This window comes from Chanodichthys erythropterus, chromosome 7 (genome assembly GCF_024489055.1).
Source record: "Chanodichthys erythropterus isolate Z2021 chromosome 7, ASM2448905v1, whole genome shotgun sequence".
NCBI classification, from domain to species: domain Eukaryota; kingdom Metazoa; phylum Chordata; class Actinopteri; order Cypriniformes; family Xenocyprididae; genus Chanodichthys; species Chanodichthys erythropterus.
In genome coordinates this window covers 39,966,473-39,994,058 of record NC_090227.1, presented here as the reverse complement: position 1 = coordinate 39,994,058, position 27,586 = coordinate 39,966,473, and the positions used below count along the sequence as shown (strand labels likewise).

Sequence of the window (27,586 nt, the reverse complement as noted above, 5' to 3'; positions counted from 1 at the left end):
AACTCAGAAGACGACAAAGTTTGCTCCTTTTGGTCCTGTGAAATATGCTGAACTCTGGCATTTAGCCTGTGAAATGCTCATTTTATGTAGTGCATCCATTTTATCCATGTTTTTAACAACATTTAAGAATGGAATGAGGGACCACAGCCTGCAGATCTATTGAATGCTTAAATTTCAGTATGAATCCTTGCCAATAGATGACCTACTTGACATGCAGGCACAAATTTTGAGTTCCTCTGTATGGATATAAATATAATGGATTAAAATATGATCCTATTGGAAAGCAGTTTAACATGTTGTTGGGAACTGTTTGTTTGCTGAGGAGCAATTTGCATGTAATTCATTCTTCCTTTTTTCACACCATTTCTCTGGTTCAGATGATGACTAATGCCATTTTTTTTGCTATGTGAAATGATTGTATATTGAAATCCATATATTCCAATGTTTAACTAGTCTGTATTTTTATGCAGAAACAATTAGTCATAAGCTCAAACTGCTCAAAAAGGGGTGATTCGACTTGACAATAGTACTTTTTTGAGTTAAAAATAACTAGAATAAAATAAAGTAGGCATGTTTGTAACAGCTTTGAATGTGTTTAGGTTGGTTGCAAGTGTTTCCTTAATCATTTTAAATTTATTTCAAGATAGACACTATTATACAGCAATAGCATGGTATGTTCGTATTTTACATCAGCTTGTTATTGCCTGAATTTCATGAGACACATACAGTACAAACTTGTACAGTATTTTCAGGACAGAATTTAATGACAGTTTTACAAAAGAAAATTAGTTATGTTATCAAGAATAACAACCAAACCAGGAAAACTATATCACTCAATAAATCCAAACACACATAGTAAGTAAATCACCGTATTATTCAAAGTGCATTCTGTACAAACACAAAGAACTGATGATAATATATTTTAACTGCATGTCTCAGTAGTATTTAAACTGAGGAAGTAATAGAGGAGCAAAAAAAAAAACACAGTTATGCCCTCTCTGAATATAGAAAATACAATGACCTCTCTCTGTTACATTCTGTCTCCAACATTCAGAAGTGGAAAGACCAGTTGAGTTTTGAACTTGAAATTGAACGAAGCTCTAGCTATTCTCAATCAGGAAGTCTGTAAAGTGCTTTTTTCCACTGATTTACAAAATTAAATTTCTCTAATCATAATCGATTTAATATACTGTGCTATCTTATTAGATGTAGAGCTGCACAATTTTGGAAAAAATGAGAAATCACGATTTTTTGATTTCAAATAGAGATCACGATACTGAATATAAAGCTAAACAAAATAACATGTAATTTACTAGAGGATGCAACAAAATATGAATTGCTGGGAAAATGTTTAATTAATTTTAATGAATTATAAAATAAATGGTTTGAATGACTCATTAATAAATACTTTCATAACTCGATGAATCAATGTTTTTGAATGAATCTTTTGAGTGAATGATTCAATGACAAACACATTTTTTAACAGTCACTTGTCGCCACCTAGTGCTGTAAGATGTAACTGAAACACCATTATTTGGTGCCAAGTTAGTTTCAAAAGGTAGTTTGCTGTATTTTGATCGCAATATCAGTGTTTATATCCTAACTTCAAACTTTTATCTCAATACTTCTGTGATAATTTGAATATTTGTAACACAGAAATGACTACTGTGTGGTTCAAAACTGCTCTCTCTGGATCAGCACGGCAGCACAAACACAGATTTAAATTTTCCGGTATGATTTTGTCAAAGGTTTAATAGATACGGGCAAATCGTTGTCATTAATAAATCTCGTGGGTGTTTGTATCGAGATTGCGATCTATTTACTTTAACCATGCAGCTCTAATAAGATGTTTAAAATTGTCTCAAAATGGGACTAAACGCCTGTTCACACCATGAACGATAACTATAACTATAGTCTCCTGCAGCTTTAAATTCTTAAGCTCTTTAAAGCAGGATGGATTCTGATTGGCTGTCAAATGGCACTGTTCCACCGTTGGGCCAAACGATTCTAAGAATGGTAAAGAATGATTCTTTATATATTTTCATTTGGGATTCCTTGACTAATTATAACCTATTTCACTATTTATGATGTTTATTACATTAAGTGCACAAACAACAGGCTTGAAATATAAAATGAATGCCTGTGTATTGCATAAAAAGCAAACTGGAAACATAACCATGCCTTAAAATGTATTTTTTTATAAGGATAAGGATTGTTGCAACATACTATGTTCACAATAATAGAAATGTGTTACAGTAATACTATAATACATTTGTAATAAATTAATTGTCATGCTAAGTACGCACAAACATTAATTTGAAACATGTAATTGGGAACTATATTGGAAGCAAAAATCATACCTAATATAATATAAGCTAAGCTAGCAGGCTAATCGGGTAGTGCTATGTTAGTAAAAAAGCTAAATAAAAATAAACCGTAAGCATGAGAAATGCTTGATTTCACAACCTATAGCTTCAGTTATATACTATTATATGAACCATGTCTTTTAAAAGACATGAATGGTCATTGTAACACATTTTAAACACTATAAACACTATAATTATAATCGGGTGCTAAAAATGCTACCCATTAAAAGCCTGTTGAACCAATGGGAACACATAAGGGCCTAAAGGAGACTCGATTTCTGGGGGGACTTGATTTCTCACCACACCGGATCGGCAAGGAGTGGAACGGTTAAGCAAAGAGAACGACGGTTTGACCCAACGTTGGAAGTTATCGTTCACCAACTGGAAAAGTGATTCCAACGATATCTTTCTCTGCGCCCTTATCGCTATTTTTATATTTAGATCGATTTTTAGAACTTTATCTTTATCGTTATCATTATAGTTTTCATGTTTTGTGTGAACAGGCCTTAGATGATCAGTTTAGACATAAATTTAGTTACAACTTGAATTTACCTTTCTCAAAAATGACAAAAAAATAATTGAGTTTGCAGCACATTATTGACTACGAACCCTAATGGCGCCAATCCTAGAGTCTCTTCTCACACTTCATGATAACCAGAGGTTTTGTGCGATGACCCACCCTGCGGCGGGAGAAACTAGACCTTTTGTTGGTGCAAAGGAACTGATGCTGCATCGAGCCAGGAAATTAATGAAGTTAGGCTTATGTTCCAACCGATAGAGCTGTGTCCCGTTAACACAAAACAAACACAACATTCCACCATTTATCTGGAAACAATGTCCTATTACCTCTGGTTTAGAGAATGTGGCTGTGATTAAAGGGAGTATTTCTGGAGCTTGAGCTGGACAGAATCTGCCTGTTTGACATATCAAGAATGAAGCAGACCAAACCTGGTACTTCATCGGCTAATATAGAATGGCTCTCACCCTATCTGGATCTATTTGATGAGACCTTTGGCTGAGTAAGAATTCAACTCCCTGCAAAATGTCCCACATTGGATGGGTGGGAAGCACTCGTTCTTCTAATGTTTTATTATTCCTCTGTATTCTGCTCCATCTTGACTGAACTGTTTAAGCCTGGTGCATATGAACTGATGCCAGAGATGTCTTCTTAAGCCTTACTAAAAGCTTGTCCTGCTCAGGTATTTCATTTAAATAATTCAGACAAGAAGATGAGTGCAATTTCGTTATTTTATCTAATAATATTTTCATATGTGGAGCAGTTTTACTGCTGTGGCTTGGATTATACAAAGCATATTTAGATATTTACCCCTTATTTAGGAGGCTTAAAGGGACTGAAAAATACAAATTCTGTCATCATTTACTCACTCTCTTGTCATTCTAAATCTGTAGGACTTTCTTTCTTCAATGAAAAACAAAAAATTATAACTTTTTGCCCATACAATGAGAGTTAGTGGGGTCCAAAACAAGTAGCCGGGTTTCCATTACAGATTTGTGCAAAACTTTTGCAATATTTTCTAAATGTCGATAAAAAAACTATTGCGAAATAACAGCGTTTCCAATAACCGTTGTTATGTGACTAAAACATAAATTTTTCCTCTCACAATAAGTCATTCCAAAAAACATGGCAATAGATGTTAGTAGGTTCATCACAGCCACTGCACTAGCCATTATTTTTAATCGAAGGAGACGTAGACATGTTATCCAAGCATTAATGGCAAGGAAAACCCCTTATGAGGTGTTTCTGGGTGTTTCTCCCAACTATCTGCTTTATGGTCTTGACAAATTGTGGCATTTTTGTTTAGAATCCAGTATTCCCATAAATTTGTCTTTTATGTCTCGTCTTTGTGTCCATCTTTAAAGAATGATCGACTTTTACAAATGCCAGGTGACCTGTAAATGCGGAAAAATGGTTTCTATTGCGAAATATTCCTTTTTCGAATCGCCACCTCATGTGAGCGTAAAAACTTTTTTGTGATATATGGGAGTTTTTTTGTGTGAAATTGGCGTGTTTCTATTGGGCGTATTTTCAATTCAATTTGTGCAATTTCAAGGGTAATAGAAACGCAGCTAGTGACTTTCGTGTGTGTGTTTCACAGAATAAAAAGTAATACAGCTTTGAAGCAAAATGAGAAAAAAAAATTCTGGGTTTTTTTGGTTGAACCTTTAAGATTCACAACTGGTAGCATTTAATCCATAATAATCTCTTATAAAAAACAATTTTGTTCAAAATTCTGGGGTCAGTAAGATTTTTCAAAAGAAAAGTATCCATTAAAAGTGACAGTAAATACTTTTCTCTGTTTCACACAAATGAAATAAATGCTGTTCTTTTGAATTTTCTATTCATCAAAAAATCCTGAAAAAATTACATATCATAATGGTTTCTACAAAAATAAGCATAATAAGCAGCACTACTCTTTGCAATATTGATAATTAGAATGATTTCCGAAGGATCATGTGACACTGAAGATGAGTAATGATGATGAAAATTCTGCTTTGATCACAGGAATAAATTTAATTTGAAAATATATTAAAATAGAAAACAATTATTTTCTAATTATTACAATCATCACCAATTTAAATTGTAATAATATATCACAATATTACTGTTTTACTGTATTTTTGATTAAATAAATGCACTTTTGGTGGTCATAAACATAAAAAATAAAATAAAATAAAATAAAATAAAAAATCCTACCGACCCCAAACTTTTGAATGGTAATGTACATGTCTGATAATTGATAGGACAAATAGTGCATACTGATATTTTTTCTCTCAATGCTAATACATGGGAAGTCAGTATATTAATAAATCAGTCTCTATTTTGAAACTGGCCCATCGGATTCCACACATTCAAGCTCCCACTGCACAATCCACTTCCTCTAGAAAACTTCAAAATTTAATTTCCAAGTGTTTTAAAGCTTCGAGCCTCCATTTCTCATGTTCATATTGGCTCCAGATGGCATAAACTTTCACCTCATTAGTGCTGACAGCTTAGGGCTGAGGTTGTCTGGTCTTCTGTGTCCCAGATGAAGGCATCATGTGGCCCATGTGATTGCGGCGCTGTGCTCCTTCGCCTTCATGCGCAGGCTGGCTATGCTGGAGGATTTGCGATCTGGTTCAACGCTGAGATCAAAACCATTAATGGTTCCGCCCACTCCAGAGTTGCCAAAAAGACTGCCCATGTGTGTCTGTCCCATGTTCCCACCTGGGCTTGGCATACCGAGGAAATCAGACATGCCACTGGCGGAGTGGGGGTGAGGGGTCATGCAGGAAGCCACAGTATCACAAGGTACCACACAGCCAGGCACTGGTGAGGCTGCACTGCTGCCACTGAGCCAAGATGGGTTCTGAATCTAAAGAAAAATACAAAAGAAAACATGTAATCCTGATCCAACTTTACTAACATTTAAATTCATCATTTGATACAACGAACTTATTGTGTGCATACGTGTTTTACATTGTATTAATATTTAAAAAATACATGCATGTAATTACAGCAGAAATTAACGAGATGAGATTTTTACAAAGTATTTTTAAGAAATATATAGCTATAAAAAAATAGTCTGCACGCAAATGTTTTAACTAATAATCTTGTAATGAATGTATTTCGGTTCTACTTTCTGAGTATGAATTATCAAATGCAATAAAAGACAACAATACTCAAGCACTGTAAAAGGTTTTGCCACAAACTCAACTGACTGGCTTCTCTCTATTATGACTTAATATGAGTCTCTTCAGACCTTACTGTACATGATTTATGAGCTTCTACACCTTTTGACCTCCTAACTGAACTCCTTTCCACAAATTGATCATAGAAATAAAACAGGGATAAATAAAAATTAATAACAGTTTTCTCTTAGTCCATTAAGTGCAAACAATAAGTGCGATCATAATCAAAATACTCTCAATATTCAAAAAGAGACCATTATTTTCTTCAAGCATGATACAGAGCTAAGAGATGGTTACAACTACACAGCCCAGCCTAAGATAGCTTTCAAATTGGGAGATATTTGCATTCATCAAGGAGCCGCTGGTATTGAAATCACGTTTGAATGCGCACTCGCATTTTACTTTCGCTTTCTATTTCGCGATCGTGCGTACTCTATGAATAGGGAGCAGCGGTGCTGAGCACACATTCTACAAGATAAGACACTTGTCAGATGCTTAGGCTCTGTTGTCCAATGAATCCTCCACCATGGTCTTGTCAGTCACTTACTCTCGTCACATGATCAGTGAACTCTGATTCCTGCTGCACTATGTATGACTCTACAGCATGTGTTTGATGAGCTGGATGGGACTGAAGCAACCATTATCCAACTGAATTAAATGCTTTTTATTTCTACAAAAGGCAAAACAACAGTGGAGGTAAACGTTCATATTCAATCCTAATTTCACCCTCACACTCTCATGGCAATACCAGGAGACCGTTTTTCGCCTCTACGAAAAAATCTTGTCAAATTTTAATCTCGCCCCTACTTATTAGTATGGTTTAAAGGTGCTAAAGAGGATGTTTTGTTTTATACATTTTTGCAATATTACTTGAAACTGTCTTTACTAACTGATAAAAGACTATTTATTAGGTGCATTCAAAGGAATAATATTAATATATATCATCTGTGCACGAGGTAGGGCCTTAAAAACATAAGCCAATTGTTTACGCGATCATCACACAAACGATTGGCCCTCTGGCTTGTCAATCACTGCCGTGACGCTCCTTGTGAGAGACGTGCACTGCTGCGCGCTCCAGTAACTTTCCACACTCCACAGGCGCCGCATGCAATGTTTTTGTCAGGAGACAGGAGTAACAACTGCAGATTATGAGTTGAATAATGAATAATGAATCCACTAACACGACACAGCGAATGCTGGTGGTAAACACTCGTGTTCCAATACTCGTGCACAAGTTTTGGGAGGCGTTCGATCGAAATGAGCTGTGAAGGAGGGGGGTTGTTCTTATGCATGTGCTCATTTCAAAAACTTTGGTCAAAGTCTTTGGTTTCTCAGTCAACGAAAAGATCCTCTTTAGCACCTTTAATTGGATCATCAAAGGTTAGCAGCAAAGGCAGTGGTTAATAAAGTGAGATTAAATACATAAAGGCCCGGTTTCACAGACAGGGCTTAGATTAAGCCAAGATTAGGCCTTAGTTCAATTAGGGCATTTAAGTAGCTTTTATAAATGTGCCTTAGAAAAAAACATTACTGGAGTGCATCTTGAGACAAAACTATGTCTTTTAAGATATGTCAGTGCAAGTTGCTTTCAGTTAAAAAAGTTTAGTCCGGGACTAGGCTTAAGCCTTGTCTTTGAAAGCGACAGACAAGATAAACGATACCAAACTATTGAGGAAGTTGCTGTGGTGAAGTGAGCATTTTTCATGAACAAAGGAAAGGGACTCCTCTCAGAAAACATACAAATAAAGATATTTTAGATGTTAAATTGCTATTTGAAGCATTTGGATTGCTAGATGAGGCCTTAATGAACTAATTTTTGTGAAAACCTCAAATTTGACCAACAAATTTTTGACTTGTTTTGCTTGTAGCTCGTAATCAGCCTGTGCGCATTCTGACTCATTTTGCCAGCACAGGTCACATATAGTAAGCAAAAAACACTGTGTGAAAGTATGTAGAATGAGTAGTATGTCTGAATTCACAGTATTCATAAAACAGTAGGCAAAAAGTACCCCAACTTCCATCGAGATTCTGAAGTGCGCATCCAATTGATGCTTTACTATCTATCCCATGAGGCCACGGGAGAGGATTTGTGAATAGCAACTGATGCTGGTAGTTTCTAAACTTAGCCAAATAGCATCTTGGTATACAAGTATGATCGGTAGTACAGATTTTTCTTTTTACCTGTGCATAATTTTCTGGTCGTGTAAGAAGAGGAAGCTCATAGGCTGTAGAGAAGTGTGTCCGAACCTGCTGCATCTGACCAAAGCGTTCTCTCTTTCTCCATTTGGCCCGGCGATTCTGAAACCACACCTGCAGGAAATGAACCAAATATCTGATTATTTGAAATATCTACCAAGATTTGGAGTGAATACAGATATAGTATATTCTTCTGTAAAATCTTCATGCTGTTTCTATTTTGGTACTAGAAATACAAACTCTCGATGCCGTTTATACACTGAACAATACTACTAAAATCTACAGAGAACTGGCTTCTCCCTGTAGTGAAAAACTGAGCCCATGTGAAGTCATAAATCGTGAGGCACATGAAAGCACTGCCAGCTGATGTCTTTAATGTGCTGTCCGCACCGAACTATTTATGTATGGATTTGAACTCCAGCACAGGTTGGAGCTCTACACTTTGATAGCTGCTCCTCTGTCTGTCTCCCCTCAGCCAGCGGGTCCAGTCTCGCTCATGTCTGGAGCAGGTCCACCTCATCAATCACAATGAGGCCAGTTCTGATCTGCTGTTAGTGCACCATGACACAAACCAACAACCCCGAACCACAGCTGCGTGCTGTCAGACCTCAACATATGTTTTGATATTTTATGATTTGTAAATACATGTAATTGTTTTAGAATCCAGTTTGTTACTTTCAAATTTTACCGGATGCAATGTTTTATTTTGCGGTTACTATATTTCAGTGGAACAAAGTCATTTTTTGACATTCAAATTATCTCATTCATTATTTACTTACTCATTATTGACTTGTAATCTGCAAAGCAAAGTCTGCAACAGACATGCACATGTTCAGATTCCATGTATTTATATTATAGATGTTTGTTTTTCTGTCAAGTTTCTTCCTCAGCCATTTCCATCACTTCACAATATGAGAGAGAGAGGTCTGTTTCTTTTCTACCCAAAAAACATGTTTTTCAGAACAATTCTCACTTTTAACTAGTTTCTTATTAGCTTTCATATTGGCTGTTTATAAGTACTTATAAAGCACATATTAATGTCTTACTCTGCGTGAGGGTCAAGGACGTCATTTTTTTGTCCAAAGGCCTTAATAATAATAATAATAATAATAATAAATATAGCTGTGAGCATCAGACCAACTGCAACAGTGAGCAATTAAAGACCTATTAAGATCATTCTAGGCAAACGAGCTGAAAAATTATCAAAAATGAGGATTTACTGGTTCATCACTTTCGACCAATAGGTGGCGTTGTGTACAAATTGTTGTGGTATGGTCAGAGTGAGGGGACAATGACACTTGCAAAGTTTGGTGTCAATATGTCAAAGCATTGCAGAGATACAGCTTCAAGAGTGTGTTTGCATCATGCCTCAAAATCGTGGCTCCGGTATATGAAAACCGTTTGATATATCAACTTGAAATCCATAACTTTTTGTCGGCATGGTCTGAGATGATATGGTTCGATTTTGGTGAAAATCGGAGCAACAGTCTAGGAGGAGTTCGAAAAGTAGGTTTTTAAAGAAAAACAATATGGCGGACAGGAAGTTCAGCCGACTATGTCAAATTTGATATCTATGTTCTCAGCATGACCCAAGGAATCAACTGAGACCAGTTTCATTGCAATCGTTTAATATAGTCAAAAGTTATTAGCATTTTTGTAAATTTTGTTATAACTTTTAACCACAAGGTGGCGCTGAACCAAAACATTTTGAGTGTTGTAAGGATATGGTGCCAAAGACGCATACAGAGTTTCATAACGATACGCTAATGCATCTGTAAATTACAGCATTTTAGCACAAAATTCAAAATGGCCGACGGCCAAAATGGCTGATATGTAAAAATTTGATATCATTTGACTTGGCATGATGCCCTGAATCTAACGAGACCAAATTTATGATTTTTGGACAAAGCCATCAGAATTTATAAGCAAAAATATCATTTTTCATATCTCCGCACCAGTAGGTGGCGCTGCACCGAAACACTGCATGATGCCTCAGGTCATGCTTGTGGTGACATGTACCAAGTTTGGTCTGAATACGATAAAGCGTTACGAAGATACAGCCTTAGGTCTATTTTCGCAAGCGTAACATTAAATTTGTTTGCGTGTTTTTCGAAAACAATTTGAGGAATCGACTTGAATTCCATAACTTTTTGTCGGCATGGTCTGAAGATGATCTGGTTCAATTTTCATGAAAATCGGAGAAACGGCCTAGGAGGAGTTTGAAAAAGTACATTTTTCAGAAAATTCAAAATGGCAGAAAATTTTCATGGCGGAAAATGGCGTCATAGGGTTCATTCAACTCGTAACTAGGAAAAAAGAATTTTGTTTCTAGCCCTTACGGTTCAAAAGTTATTAACATAAACATAAGCGCAACTTTGGACAGCTGGTGGTGCTAGAGGGATTGAGTTAGAGACTCCAAATTTGCTGTGGACAGCTTAGACTGTCCTCTAACTGTGTGCCAAATTTCACAACTTTTTACCATATGGTTCTATGGGCTGCCATAGACTTCCAGAGAGGAAGAAGCAGAATAAGAAGAAGAACGCCAACAGATACAATAGGTGCTTACGCACCTTCTGTGCTTGGCCCCTAATAAACACAGATATGTCATCCAAAGTATGTAAGGTAGTACAACTAGATATCTATTTATTGATTCCAAAAGGTTTTAATTATGTTTTGCTACATAAAGATATTTTAAAGATTTTGAAGTGTCAAAAGGTCATTTGGTTTAACCATCTAAAGGCCAATACAGACATTTCATTTGTGATTAAAATATCTTAGAAAGTATATATTTTTTATTCAAGCATGATTTTATAACATCATATATCAAAGTAGTGCAAAATGGAATTAAAATTATGTGTAGAAGTCGTTGCTTTGTTATGAGAAAGAATGTCCGAAAAAAACTTCATTGATGTCATTCGGAGTAACCAATATAAAGGGACCATTTTGGATCAAGTCATGTGGTCAATATCATGTGACATGATGTGACATCATTCAGACACATGCAAAGGACCACATGTTCGTGAAGCAAAGTAAGTATCTCTCTTTTAACAATTTGAAAAAATAATGTTTTCACTTGCTCATCATACGCATGTCCTGAAACATCAGGTATTTTGGTACAACCGCTGTAAAACATGGAAAATGTTGTAATATTTAAAAAAACTTGTACTAAATATAAATTGTTTGATTGTCCTTTTGCTAGCTAGCTAGATATGAGCCTGTTAGCATTGTTTGAAAATATCGTCATTCGGTATAACAAAAAGTGTCATTCGGTAAAACCGATATTTCTGGTTAAACCGAATGACTTTTTTGGTCACAAATTTTGTCCATCTTGTAAAAAAATAAAAATAATTAATTATATCTCCATTATGTTTTTTTTTTATACTTTTAAAATCCTTATTCGTCATTGACCGGTGACCATATTCAACATCCCTAAATCCTACCACATACCTAAACTTAAATGCTACAACAACTACCTTACTACCTATTACTAAGCAGTAAATTAAGAGTTTATTGAGGCAAAAGTCATAGTTAATAGTGAATATGTGTTTTCCATTACCACAAATACTCATGGATTTGTCTCTGGTGTGTAATTTAGGAAGGAAAATGACTCCCATGTTTAAGCTCTTATGCATTTGTAAATGCACAGGCTTTCATTGACTATTTCAAAGTGCAGTGTCAGTCTGCCCATACCACTGAGATAAACTTGGATTGTGAGAAGTAAAGCCCTGTCCAATCACATTACAGTTTCCATAACCCCCAGGAACCCCAGAAATATTATGGAATGGTAACGGAATATGGCACACTGAGTTCACATGAATGGGGAACCATAAAAGGTACAAAAGAAATGCATTTCAACTTATCTTTACTTGAGTTACAAAATATATTGCTCGAATTAGCTCAAGTTGTCCTATAGGGGCCAACTGTATACAAAGTAATATGATCGTTCAGGCCGATGTCATGGTCTGCTCCTGACCTCCAAGTGCCATTATGATCATGTCATCTGTTTTGAGAATCTTTGTAATTTAATCCCTGTCTCTTTGGACATTTATTTTGTTTTTCCTTGGTCTACGAAATTAAGAGTAATCAGAGATAATGACCAATGATCAATGAGCTGAGCAGCATCTGTATTCTTAGTTTATGTTGTTCCTCTTTCCTACAAGGGTGGAAATGTTTTGAAGATGAAGGACAATGTACAATGTGAATGCTTTTTTACATTAACTCTTTCTAGCTTTTACATTCTAACTTCATGCATTCTTTTTTTTCAATACTTAAATGTGGGCAAGTTTCATAAAAAAAAGTAACGTTTTGAACAAAAAGTGTTTTTGAGAAATTGCATTTTTTATTTCAAAGAGTAAAATGTTCATAAGCAATGCTTTCATTGCTTGTTTCTTCTTTTTTGCATGTGTTTTGATCAGGAGTTTCTGTACTCTTTCAGAAGATGAGTAATAGCGCCCCCTACCGTATAACACTTAAAACACGGAAAGCCGGAAAATTCCGTCAATGGCGGGGAAATAGTTAAACATTCAGTTCTTTTCAACTAATTCTTTTCAACTAATCTAAACCAGCCTAAACCAACTAAAAATGTAAGGCTTTTTATGCATTTTGTCCATTCATTTACACGACAATGTTGTTTTGATGGCCTGCAAAAATGCAAACTTTCGAAAACAGGTTTCAAATTGCAAGTTTTTGAAAACGATAACATTATCTCTGTCAACTACAAAATGTGTAAACTACAAAAACGTGAATTTATGAAATGGTGTTTGTGAAATCGTTTTGACAATGGTGTCATCTGTAAAAACTTTTCCATTTTTAGTACACTGTTGTCGTGTTAACGTACGTTTAGACAGAAGTACTTATGGAAGCCCAAAACAATTTCATGGCAATTCATAACAATACATTTTGGAGAATTGGTGGCTAAATCATATGAATCATACATTTTCGTACAATCTACTTACACCCCATGCAGTGATGGTTATGTTTAGGGGTGGACCTTCTCACTTACTTTTTTCTAAATTCACATCGTACGAACTCATATGAAATCAGTACTTTGTAAAATAGTTACATTTTTCCCTTAGAGATGTGATCTGCCACAAAATAGAAAAATAAAAAAGGTAATTGTGACTTTTTATCTCACAATTGAGCCTTTATTTTTTACAATTCCAAGTTTATATCTTGGATTTTTTTTTTTTTTTCAAAATTGCGCATTTACGTCTTGCAATTCAAGCTTTACTTCTTGCAAATGTGTATATGTCTGTATATTGCAACTGTGAGTTAACATCTTACAATTCAGAGTTTATAACACAGTTCTGACTATTTCTCGCAATTGTGAGTTTATTTCTTGCAAATTTGAGCTAATATCTCACGATTCAGACTTCCCCACAATCACGACTTTATAACACAATTCTGATTTTTTTCTTGCATTCACAAGTTTATATCTTACATGGTGGGAATATGAAATGGGAGGAAAAATGTTTAGCAATGCTTTTGCGTTCTCTCGCAAAATGTTTGCATTCCCAGGCAAAACTTTTACGTTCACTCACAAAACTTTTGTGTACTTTGCGAGTGAATGCAAAGTTTATCAGGGGAATGCAAACATTTGCGAGAGAACGCAAAAGCATTGCCAAAAAATTTCTCTCTTCACCATGTCCCTTTAGGGGCTTACAAATTACAATTTACAATATCTTACAATTTTGAGTTAACATATCAATCAAGCATTTTTTTCTCAGAACTGTGAGTTTACATCTAACAATTCTAACTTTTTTCTCAGAATTCCGAGTTTATGTCTTCTGCTTCTTTCTGGGATTTTTTTTCATCATTCTCTGATACAAACGTTCTCCTTTGCGCTTTCTTTTCTTCAAACTCAAATTCTAAAGGGAAATAAGGATGTTAGAAAGTGAAAGGGGAGAATGTTCAGGCTGGAGTTTGTTTACATTTCATGTTTAATTTCCTGACGCCTAAGCCCCCGGCTTTCCAGAGCTGCCCCCTCTGACCTCTCAGAGACCCACAGACTAGAGCAGTGGACCTTTTGTGCAGATCCACAGACACACACATACACGTACTCTCATTCTATAAGGACACTTATAACACATAAGTGCATCACTACACATATGCGCTCACATAACAAGATTTTAAGCATGAAAAGATACCAAATTATATCCCAAAATGTGTTTCAAGTATGTCCCGAGGACTAAAACTATGATATCATCCAAAACATCCTCTATTACAGTGTGTTGAGGGAAAAAGTCCTGTTTGATAGAGAGAGCGAGCAGGACAGAGCAACAGCCAGCACTAAACAACAGCGCTGGGGAGGAAAGCGGGAGGGGCTCATCACAATTGCGTATGTCTGTAGGTATGTTTTTGAAAAACGGGTCAAACCCTGTAGTCACTCAACAGAGTCTGCACTGTGTTGTCAGCCTTCGAGGTAATTAGACTCATGTGTGTGCGATAGTTGGTTCTGTTTGGACTCGGAACGAATGCAGTTACTGCAGTGTACCTTCAAAAACATGGCCAGGTTCCAGACGATGCCTCATTCTCTGCGTGGAAATTGATTATGGCATCTCAAACTGTGTTTTCTTCAACTGCCAGAGAGCATGTGTTTTTTCCTCCCTAACTCTTCTTAACATCCTTAAACACTGTGGTGTAGAGAGGTACATTAAACATGAACTAGAAGTTTGCAAAAAATGTTTGAGTCCAACTTCTCTGTCATGATGTGAGAATTGAGATCTGTGTTATGCACAGCAGAGACTATTGTTCTTTTTAGCAGAGCAGAATCTGTAGATGTGGGGGGGGGGACCTGTAGAATTCTGAGGAATAGATTTAAAAATTGACAATTGTACTGTATTAAATGGAGCTACTAGAAAATACACGCTATTGATTTACTGAGAATAATACCAAATAATATTAATAATATTTTTTTTTTATTATTAATAGTAATAATAATAATATTGCTGTTTTATAAACTGAAGAATGAGCGTATGTTTACATGACAACAATGTACTAAACAACGATCCAGTTCACAGGTCAGCGAAAATGCCTAAAAACCCTGTATTATTCATGCCAGGCCAGTAGGTGGCTGTCACTTTGTAAAGAAACATTATACGCATATACACTGAAGTAGCATGAAGTCACCGCTTTCACAAATTCATGTTTTTGTAGTTTACATGGAGATGTTAACGGTATCATTTTCAAAAACTTGTACTTTGAAATCTGTTTTCAAAAGTTTGTGTTTTCAGGCCCCCAAAATGCTGTTGTTGTGTAAATGAAAGGCCAAAGTTAAAAAAAAAAAACTGTTAATATACTGCAAATGCTGTATATAGAAATTAAATAACCTATAATATTAATTTTAAAGGGGACCTATAATGTCCCTTTCACAAGATGTAATATAAGTCTCTGGTGTCCCCAGAATGTGTCTGTGAAGTTTCAGCTCAAAATACCCCACAGATCATTTATTATAGCTTGTCAAATTTGCCCCTATTTGGGTGTGAACAAAAACACGCCGCTTGTGTGTGTCCCTTTAAATGCAAATGAGCTGATGCTCCCGGCTCACTTTCCAGAAGAGAGCGGAGCTTTAACAGCTCAACAACAACAAAGCTGGAGAATCTCACGCAGCCAAAATGAGGATTGTCAGTAACGCTGTTCAAACCGGAGTCGACACTGATGGAGAGACTCAGGAAGAAGTTATAACTTTTAGAATGAAACTGGACGTTTCTGAATGGTTAGTGGATAAATTTATGTAGTTGCTGTGGAGTTGATTCAACTCATCTACTAGCATGTGCCGTCATGTTCATCTTTTGTGCAAATCCAGTGTTGAATTGACCTTCGTTTGTGAAGCAGTCCGGCGTAAACATTCTCACAACACTCCACTACAACAACTCTTCCTCTTCTCTAAAGCAGCCCAACATGGCCTCATCCCCTTGGTTGCATGTTCCCGGGGGTGGGGTTTATTTAAATTTTGGGGTTAGTAATGTCACCACCCTGGGAAGAAGCTCATTGTAGTCCCTACCAGCCATTTGTTGTAGTCCTTATAAAGCCATTATAAAGCCTTTGCATTGAACTTTGAGCGTTGTATCTTTGCAGATGTTGTTTATGCTCTAAAAGCAACATTACACACTAACTAAAGTTAAAAAAGTGAAATCATTATCAACCACCCCTTTAAAACTCTACCACAGCTCTTATGAAGTGTGCATGAATCTCAAATATAGGCCTATTCTAATGTAATTTATGCAGCAAAACTATCAAGTTCAATTTCAAAGATGGGATGACCAGACCTACCTGAACCCTCGCTTCTGTGAGATCCGTCCTGAGCGCTAGTTGTTCGCGGGCGTAGACATCAGGGTAGTGCGTCTTCTGGAAAACCTTCTCCAGCTCCTCAAGCTGATAGCTGGTGAAGGTGGTGCGGTTCCGTCTCTTCTTGCCTTTATTGCTCTCAGCCTCACTCTTGTCTAGAGGACTGCCAAGTTCAGAGACAGGGCGTTCTGCTTGACCCTTGACCCCGGGATCTTTCAAGTTGATGTAACTACCATCCATACCTGTAGGATCAGCAGATTGAGGCATCTCTGTGTCTGTCAGTCCAGTGCCATCTTTACCTGGGAACAGACATATTTCAATGAATTAATTATGGTTTTTGTGTTCGTTTCTATAAGCAAAATATCGAGGAGAAAGAGGGTTTATGTTGGCCCGTTTCTCAACCCATTACCGTCCGTACAGACAAGTAACATATATGAAGTGTGGAGGGAAATTAATATTCACAAAAACTCTCATTGTCACAGTTACACAAGGAAAATGAAGCAAGGATGTCAATTTCAACAGTCTCTATTTAACTAAACACTCTGGAACTCTACTTTCACACAGATGAGGACTAACAAAACTGGAAACACAGGCTTAAATAGACAGGTGAAACAAGATAATTAACAGGACACAGGTGAATAACTAATCAAAAACCATGGCAACAAATGATGAAGGGGAAAACAAAGGAAACACAGCATACATTTTCTACTCCTATATTCTTTATTTCAACATAAAGAAGGTTCTGTTGTCACCTTACACTTCAAGGGCCTCTAATGTACAAGCCTTTCTTTATCTTAGTTGAAAATATGTTTTCTATGTTGGATGCCTGAATCAGTATATTGATGAAAGCACAAACATGCCCAGTTTGTAAGTAAATAATCAAATCACGCCTGTTCAAAGCACACAACACTGGTGTCACGGGTGATATGGGCTCAACTTTTTCCAGCCCATGTTTGAGCAAATCAACCAAACAAGCAGTGTATTGTTCGTGCATTTTATTTCTTGATGTACTTTGCAGGATGCTGGACTTCGATTTCATTCATAAGTCAACTAATGTTTAATAGTAAAATATGTTGAAATTCTATAAAAACAAATAATAAAAAAAGTTTGATAAAATGGCAGATTCCTTTGCATTGCTGACTAATTTCATAACTAGTATTTTATGTATTCCGAATTAACATAATTCACACTTTTTAAAATGACATTTTGATTGGAAATGATGCACAATAAAACATTCAGACCTACTTTATATTAAATGTCTTAAACAATTAGGAATGAAATGAAGAATTATGTATTTGAATTGCATATAAAATTTCCATCTAGGATTACACAGTCTTAAAATAACTATAACTATAATAAAATAAAAGAAATAATGATGCATATTGTCAGTCATACAAAAATGAAACGGGTACGATTTCCGTACGCAAAAAAAGCATTGGCATAGTTTATAAATAACTATTTGATTTTATTTGAATAATCATTTTTTCAAAATGCTTAGAATCAGCATAAACCTGAGAAAATGATTACATTTATTCAGTTACAAAGTATGAGCATAATGAAGATATAGTTAGCTATAGGACAAGCAATATTCAGCCAGTTAAAATGAGCAAAAGCAAACTGGATTTACTTATGATAAATATATAAACCTGTTTATTGTGTATTTAAAACACTTTAGTTTATTAGTACTATTACAGAAATATATGCTTAATTTATGTATGGCTGATAAATATGTATCACATTAGTTTTATTAGTTTATGTTAAAACGGTATAATCCAAATGGATGGAAATTTTATCATTTATATTCAAATACATCTTAAATATAGTTCTAAATATATATTTTTTTGAGTATATGTACTACCATTTAAATTAATAATTAGATACAATGCACTTATTTTGTCCATACATATTTTTAAATCATAATCATGCATATATTTGTAATAATTTATGTATCTATAATTACAGTACTGACCCTTTTCCTACCCTTTAACCACCATACCATGAAACCTTTCCCTATCCTTACCTGTATCCCATCTTTAATGCATCATGAACAAAAGAAATACACTATACCAAAAAAGTCAGTGGGATCAAATATTCTTTTCACATGTGATATTTACCTTGACTTTTCTTTATTTTCTTCTCACGTTTAATATTTTATCTCATGCTCCTTGTTAACCAGGCACTCTAACTCTAACCTAGAACTTTATTAGAGGCAAAATTGTTGATTGTGGTGTATGTGACACAACTAAAGGGTAGTTATCATTTGTATAACAAAGTATATAAACAATTTTCACACAATAACTTTGTTTATATCAGATTGATTTAAATGTAATAATATTTTGTGATAACACAGTTCCTCTGTCTCTGTGTTTGGCAGAGAAATAATCATAATTGCTGCGGTGAGCGCTTTCAGTCCCACCCTGCTGTCTTTCCTCGGCTTTGTAGCCAATGTTATGCTGATTCTGCGTACCACCAAATTTTTTAAACAGTGCCATTGCATGTTTTGCATCTTAGAGCCAAAGCTGCTTGGTTTTGGCTGCAATTTTTGCATTGACAGCAATAGTCTGGGTTTGATAACTGTCCAAATGTTTGGCAATTTTAGCAATGCTCTGTGTTTTTTCTGCTTGTCATATAGAACACAGAATCTAATCAACGGAATTTCATCAGATACAGTTCTTAAAAAGAAAGCACTGCTAGAAACATTGCAGAATTTTGTGCCATTTACACTTGATATATAACAGCACTTTTTGACGCAATACCCCACCTCATGACTAAGCTTCATTGCACAACGGTTACTCGTCATTTACCAGATGCCTTTAGCCACAGTGACTTACAGCACATTTAGTAAGAGACAGTCCACTTGTAGTAGCCTGGGATCAAATATTTTGCTCAAGGGCTTACTACAGTTCATGATCACCTCCTATGAAGATTCAACCTGTTACTTTTTTTAAGCATCAAGTCCAGATCCACTTATTACCTTACATTTATGCATTTAGCAGATGCTTTTATCCAAAGCAACTTGTTGCATTTAAAGTGTAACTTCGCTGATTTTCAACCCGGCTTGTATTGTTGCAGTGTTGGTGGTATATGTAAATAAACAATGTTTACTCATTCTCCATGTTACCTGGAGTGAGAAATTCATGTTTATTTGTCAGGGGGTTTTTTTGACAGCAAGGGCTTTCGTGAAAACTACAGATTATGCTTCTGCTTTTTTTTTTCCTCACCCATGGAGAGTCGGATTGACAGAGGGTTTTTAACAGAACAGTTATTGTTAGGGTAGGTTTCACTGAAAATTGTATCGTGCTATATCTACTCTTTAAACAGCATTATGGTAAAAATGCAACACTATGGCAACAGCTTTTTTACCTGTACGTAACGGCATTTTGAAACGAGCGGTTGGGCGGAACTGACAGAACAGCTGTTTCTTTTAATTTTTCCCCTCCGTTTTAGCCGAAAACACTGTGTTCGTGGTCATCCAGTTTGAAATGTTGACTACAAACACAGGTTTTTCAGACTGTCACATCGTTCTCTCCATATGTATGATTCTTTGCAGCCTTTATCCACTGCCTACGACGCACTAGATCCTTCACTGGAAACTGAAAGTAGCTCACTCCCGCTAAACGTTTACTCTTTAAATTCTTACACCCGAGAACAATACAAGTCAACACCATTATGACTAAAAGTTTGCTAAGAAGTATTTCCTACTAAAGCAAGACGCTCTTTGTCTCTCATAAGCGTATCCAATAGCAGACTGGTGGGAGTGATCTTGAATGGCAACATGCCCAGTGCATTATGGGTGTTGTAGTTTTCTTACCTTTTAGGCAAAAGGGAAAACAACAGCCATTTTTTTTAGATTTCAATTTTTTCACCTTTCTACTGTATAGGCAGACAAGTTTTATTGAAAGCCCATTTTGCCAGCTGTGAAGTAGCCCTTTAAGATATACAATTCAACAAGTTCATGCATTCCCTGGGAATCAAACCCATGATCTTGCATGGCTTTGTTGGCACCATGCTGTGCTATTTAAGCTACAGGAATAACTACTACCAAAACTACATGCTCACATCCTAACTATAAACTCAAAATAAAGGTTCCAAAAGGGAGTTTTTGTAGCGATGCAATAGAAGAACTTTCTATCATTTTGGGTCCCCCAAAGAACCTTTCTTTCAACAGTTCTTAAAATAACCTTTTTTTTTAGTGTAAAGAATTCCCTATTGTGCAATGGAAATGTTCCATGGTTGTTAAAGGTTCTTCACAGAACTATCAATCCCAATAAGAACCTTTATTTTTAGCATACAATCTTAAAAAACAAAGATTCCAAAAAGGTGTTTATGCAATAGAAGAACCATATTTGGTTCCCCAAAGAACCTTTCATTGACAATTTACCAATGAAAATAACCTTTTTTTTTTTCTTCTAAAAATCTAAAGAACCCTTTTCCACTATGAGGTGGAATGGAAAGGATCCATGAATGTTAAACGTTCTTCATGGAACCATATATGCCAATAAAGAACATTTATTGTTAAAGATTCTCAATACTATCAAATTTCCCCTCTGGAAAGATATCTAATAATGTAAAAATCACATCTTTTATACAGGTGTACTACAATACTAATGTTGGCATTGCAAAAACCCTCCAGCCTAGTAGCATATTCTGGTATTTTCCTTTCTGTAAACCGCTGTTGACAGTAATACCTTTCTTGAAAATCAATTTACACCAAGGCAAAATGTATAATTGGAGTCCATGCTTGAAGCAGTCACTCCCCTGAGAACACTGAGGACTCCATCCTGAAGGAGTTGGCTGTGTCTTTGAATTAGCAGAGGTCAGATGCTTACTAGGAACGGCTATTTAATCACTGCAGAAAACAGGCAGAAAAACATCAAAGTGTAATTTAACTGGCTGTAAAGCAGCAGGGCACCCGTTAGCTTTTATAGAATGTGATGGCTTGGGTCAGCTCCAGATAAGACACACTGTAAATCAACAAAAATAGTGTCATTCAGTGACATTCATGTCATTTAATAATGAATAATGCCAAAAAACATTCTAGATTCCCCAATAAACCTTTCAGTGAACAGTTCTTAAAAGAACTGTTTTGTTTTCTTAATGTGAAGAACATCTAAAGAAACTTTTTCCACAGTAAAGAGCGTTTTGTGCAATGGAAAGGTTCTTCATGGAACCATAGATGCCAATAAATAACCTTTATTTTTTAATAGTGAAATGTTGTAATCTAAGTTCTAGCATTTGGCCTACAATTGCCAATTTACACGACTGTACGTTGAAGATACAGGTATCTGTGCAGAAGCAAAACTTCCAGATGTTCCTGTGAGAAGATCAATGCCTGCAAGCCGCACAGGAATGTGGATTCTGTGGGAAACCAGGACAGTGTTTCCGTTAAATCTGAGCTCCTGATAAATGACCTCACACATGACTTCCATATACTGCAGGACTGAGCCAGTTTTCTGTCTCCAAGATTTCACTCCCATATGCTCACTATAATTTAAAATAGCTCATGAAGAGGATGTAAATATTCTCTTCATTGCATGCATTGAAGAGTAGAGTATTTTACACATTGGCTGAATTTGTACATCAACTTGTACAGAGGCTAGGCCATGGTATTAAAAAAAAAATTAATATATTAGTTTTTTGTACATGTTGATTTTTTATTTTTTTTTATCTTATATGATAAATGACTTGTGTCTTATGAGTAAAAGCTGTTGTCCTTTTATCGCCAAATACACAAAATGTATCTCAACTTGTAAGGGAAACACCAGTTAAAAAAAATAAATTCATGTTAGCTTAGGGATAGTCAAGTCAAGTGATTTTATTTATCTAGCACTTTATACAATATGGACTGTTTCAAAAAAGCTTATAAACAGGAAAATAATGATTCAATGATGCAAACAGAATTCAATTCTGCTGTAAATCAGCTCTAAAAAGACAATAGTAAACAGTCATAATTCAGTTGAAATCAGTTCAGTGTTGATTCAGTTTGGTTCAATAACTGAGTAAAAATCATCAATTATGGAATGAGTTCAATTCATCTATAAAGCAGCTCTGGAGAAAACATTTCATCATCCAGATCAGTTCAATTCTCATCTAATAGTGTCAGTGCATTCAAATGGCTGAATATTAAAGGATTAGGTCACTTCAGAATTAAAATTTCCTGACAATTTGCTCATCCCCATGTCATCCAAGATGTTTATGTCTTTATTTCTTCAGTTGGAAAAAAAATAAAATAAATAAAAAAAATTTATAAAACCACATATCTAAGACATTACAGCTCACAGTGCATGTCAGAGCAAATGAGAATCATGAGGTCAAAGGAACTGCCTGAAGAGTTCAGAGACAGAATTGTGGTAAGGCACAGATCTGGCCAAGGTTACAAAAAAATTTCTGCTGCACAAGGTTCCTAAGAGCACAGTGGCCTCCATAATCCTTAAATGGAAGACGTTTGGGATGACCAGAACCCTTCCTAGAGCTGGCTGTCCGGACAAACTGAGCTATCGGGGGAGAAGAGCCTTGGTGAGAGAGGTAAAGAAGAACCCAAAGATCACTGTGGCTGAGCTCCAGAGATGCAGTCGGGAGATGGGAGAAAGTTGTAGAAAGTCAACCATCACTGCAGCCCTCCACCAGTCAGGGCTTTATGGCAGAGTGGCCCAACGGAAGCCTCTCCTCAGTGCAAGACACATGAAAGCCCGCATGGAGTTTGCCAAGATGGTGAGAAATAAGATTCTCTGGTCTGATGAGACCAAGATAGAACTTTTTGGCCTTAATTCTAAGCGGTATGTGTGGAGAAAACCAGGCACTGCTCATCACCTGTCCAATACAGTCCCAACAGTGAAGCATGGTGGTGGCAGCATCATGCTGTGGGGGTGTTTTTCAGCTGCAGGGACAGGACGACTGGTTGCAATCGAGGGAAAGATGAATGCGGCCAAGTACAGGGATATCCTGGACGAATACCTTCTCCAGAGTGCTCAGGACCTCAGACTGGGCCGAAGGTTTACCTTCCAACAAGACAATGACCCTAAGCACACAGCTAAAATAATGAAGGAGTGGCTTCACAACAATTCCGTGACCAGCCAGAGCCCTGACTTAAACCCAATTGAGCATCTCTGGAGAGACCTAAAAATGGCTGTCCACCAACGTTCACCATCCAACCTGACAGAACTGGAGAGGATCTGCAAGGAGGAATGGCAGAGGATCCCCAAATCCAAAAAAAAACAAAAAACATGTGAAAAACAACATGACATCTTTCCCAAAAAGACTCATGGCTGTATTAGAATAAAAGGGTGCTTCTACTAAATACTGAGCAAAGGGTCTGAATACTTAGGACCACGTGATATTTCAGTTTTTCTTTTTTAATAAATCTGCAAAAATGTCAACAATTCTGTGTTTTTCTGTCAATATGGGGTGCTGTGTGTACATTAATGAGGAAAAAAATGAACTTAAATGATTTTAGCAAATGGCTGCAATATAACAAAGAGTGAAAAATTTAAGGGGGTCTGAATACTTTCCGTACCCACTGTATATCTTATTATTATTTTTTTTTTTAGAGCTCTTTGAAGCTGCACTGAAACTGACATTTGCACCTTCAACACGTTGGTAGCTGTTGAAGTCCACTGTATGGAGAAAAATCCTGGAATGTTTTCCTCAAAAACCTTAATTTCTTTTCGACTGAAGAAAGAAAGACAAACATCTTGGATGACATGGGGGTGAGGAAATTATCAGGAAATTTTAATTCTGAAGTGAACTTATCTTTTAACTACCAAACCAGGAAACAATGTGCAGAATTAATCATATGTGTAAAACATTCAAGCTCTACGGAAATACTTAATAGCCGACTTAATATCCCATCAATTGTTGAATGCTGGTTTATTTGCACATGTCATTTTGTAAAGAAAGGTTATGCAAGCCAGTCAGGAGTTGTCATTTTAGGCCTCCCAGTAGTACTGATCGTGCCGAGCATATAAGCATGAATGATATCTCTGGGAGTCTGTACCACACATCTGCCTCTGAATAATGCCCTATACTCCCTTCTGCTGCAAGTCATGAATTACTCAGGTTTTTTGGAGAGGTTTCATTCATTAACATTTCCAATCCAAATTTAAATTGATTCTAAATGCACTGTCAGATTACAGCATTAGTTGAGGATTAACCCTGGTATTCCCATTTTTTGGAAATAGTATGTGAATGCAATTAGACTGGTGAATTTAAATAACTAGAAACTCAAGTCAAGTGCAAGGTTCAATTAAAAATGTTCTAAAAAAAGTTGTTTTTAACAGTTCAAACCGGTGACGAACTATGTTGTTACTGACTCTGCAGTTTTACAGCATTCTGATTGGCTGGAAAGCGCTAACCACCCTGTTATATTTTTGGATCTAATCGCATGACAAGTTTACAACCCACACTTGAAAAAGTGTTAACTTGAGTCAGAGCACATACATCTTCCCTTCTCTCTGTGTTAAATAGTGAATGAAAAGCAATTTTTGGCTTCCAAATATTGTCCAACTGGTCAATCAGGCTGTCCTTGAGGCTAGATCTACCCTTGACATCTACACAGACCACAAATACACTGCGAGAACGGAGTGGGAATCACACAGTGTTCATTCTCTTCAAACCGCAGACAGGAAAAACGCTCTATAAGTACAGCACTGTCTGTGCCTGTGCATCATAATACGTCCATGAAAGGGATCCTTAGTGATTAATATCTCATATCTTCATACCTGCTGACTATTTGACAAACTATTTTCTGAAAATATGTATTATATGTCCAGTTGGACCACAATGATCTCTTTACAAAATATTTTTCATTTACAAATATCACCTGATTGATAGCATTAATTACAAACAAATGTAAAATCTTTATTTTTAATAAATCCGTTCATTAAAACACGCAGAAAAGATCTGATAGTTGTGTTTTAGCCTGTCCCATGTATATTCTTGTCTCTTGATTATTATTACAGAAGACAATAAACATTTTATATATGTAAAAAGAGCTCTTGAATACTTTAAATTGATTTTTTTAAAGTATAGATGCATTTCTAATAATAATTTGGATGCATGCTAATTTCCCAATGACTTGCTTTGGATGTTAAGACTATTTTCGATAGAGTGTAATTCTTTTAAAAGCATTTTTAAAATGTAACCAAAAATAAGTAACATTGGTCAACGGGTACAGCTTTTCACTATGTTTATTTATGTTTTTATGTATTAAATCGCGTCAAAACAGCCCGTTAATATATATATTTTGGCACAACTTTGTCCTCATAAACAGACAGTTCATACTAAATAGTAAAAAATATCTAAATATGAAGTAGGTTAACTGAAGCAAAGAATTAAGTGAATGAATGTAAACCACACTGAAGATACAGTCGGTGTCTATTTTCACTGGCCCGCGATCAACACATCGTAAATAGCCCATGCGTGATTTACAACCACAAAGATGGATTTTCATGCCACTGTTTTTAAGTCAGAAGATCGATAATCTTTTTATTCATTGTGTTCATATCGCAACATCTGTTGGTCTGTTCATGCCTTCTGCTTTGATTGTTTATGAGACCACCAGAGGAATTGTTTATTTTATATTTATTTTTAAGAGTAACACATTTTAAATTTTAGGCAACGTCCGTGTGGTAAACATAAAAATGTTAGATTTGACAAATAACAGGCGAGAATGTGTGTGGATATGGATGGGGTACAGCCTTGAGAAAGTGCTTGAACGAGCTGTAATGATCCGGTAAATCACTCTGTTGATACTATAAGGCAAAATAAGCCTATTATACGTGAATGAATAAATGAAACAAGCCTAATTATGTTTAACATTTATTTAGTTAATTTACACTTCCTCGTTTGCAGTGCATTAAACAGAAAATATATTTCTTCAATCCTAAAACACAACACACAATTATGAGCCCGATTTAAAAAGAAAACAAACTTTTATTCGATTTAATAAGCGCAAAGATAATAATCATGTGGATTATTATTTATATATATTTATTATTATTATTAGCCTATTTACAACTATATATTAGCCTATTTACAGAAAAAAAAAAAAAAAAAAAAAGGTTATATGAAAAATAGGCCTATAGTTTTACGTTTTATATTTTTGCAGATAGGCTAGTTTTAGTTTAGGCTATGATTTTTAAAATTTTATCTGACAGACATTCTAACTAAATAACTAAAGCAATTGCAAAATATTAGTCATTCAAAGTTTCAACTTAACTTTATTTGTCCGTAACTGAAAAACTCGCGTTGACTGATTTGACTTACAAATTTAAAGCACGTAAAAAGTGGCTTTAATTTTAATATCAATGTGAGAAATGCGTTAATTATAGTGTTATAAAGCTACTTATTAAAGGCCTCAACCTGAATATGTGATACGGACCAATTAGCTATCAAAATACACTGACATCCTAAACATAAGGTGGACATTTTCTGGACATGCAGGCTCCTGAGAAATGAACACACAAACGCGTGATGCCACTCACCATAGCACGAGATGAGCCCGCCGTCCTCCAGTTTGCTGTCTTCAGAGGGAGTTTTGCATGTGGGTCTCTGCATAAAGAGATGGTACTTGCTGTACGCGCTCTCGGGTGAGCTATCATCCAGTGACGGACACTCCTGGTGGAATGGACTCCTCGGCTTGTCCCCGTAAGGTTGACCTTTTGCGGGCAGAAAAGTGGGACTGTATTTGGCGTCGCTCGGCTGGAACGTCCTGTAAGGATTGGCCTGCTGGACTCTTCCTTGCCCTGATGATGGGGAATAATATGAATCCATGGAGGTCATATCGCAGTATGAGACGCACGTATCTGCGTTCATACCGACAAAAAAACTGACGCAAAAATATCCTAACTTTTTTTTTTTTTTTTGGGTAAATCTAAACGTCACCCTTGCTCGAGTCTCCTCTCATTCACAGGCGGCCATGCACTTTCTCACACACCCACACCAGGGCGACAGCTGGAGTTGGTTAAAATGATTCAGATGTTTTCCAGAGACTAGGCAAAAGCAAATGCTAAAGCGTCTTTACGGTTAAGTGGAGAAAGAGAGATGCATGA

The 27,586-nt window shown here is 36.0% G+C and overlaps 1 protein-coding gene across 2 annotated transcripts; it reads right to left on the bottom strand.

Annotated features, from left to right (window-relative positions):
- Positions 1-619: 619 nt before the first annotated feature.
- Positions 620-27,586, bottom strand: alx4b (ALX homeobox 4b). 2 transcript variants are annotated; one of them, XM_067389423.1, is made up of 4 exons: positions 27,020-27,586; positions 16,524-16,837; positions 8,238-8,366; positions 620-5,740 (listed from the first exon to the last, which is right to left on the bottom strand). In XM_067389423.1, exons 1-4 carry the CDS (start codon positions 27,348-27,350, stop codon positions 5,423-5,425), a joined length of 1,092 nt encoding a protein of 363 aa, XP_067245524.1. In that variant the 5' UTR covers positions 27,351-27,586; the 3' UTR covers positions 620-5,422. The 2 variants fall into 2 exon arrangements, with proteins under 2 accessions (XP_067245524.1, XP_067245526.1); XM_067389425.1 differs by having other exon boundaries at positions 8,304-8,366.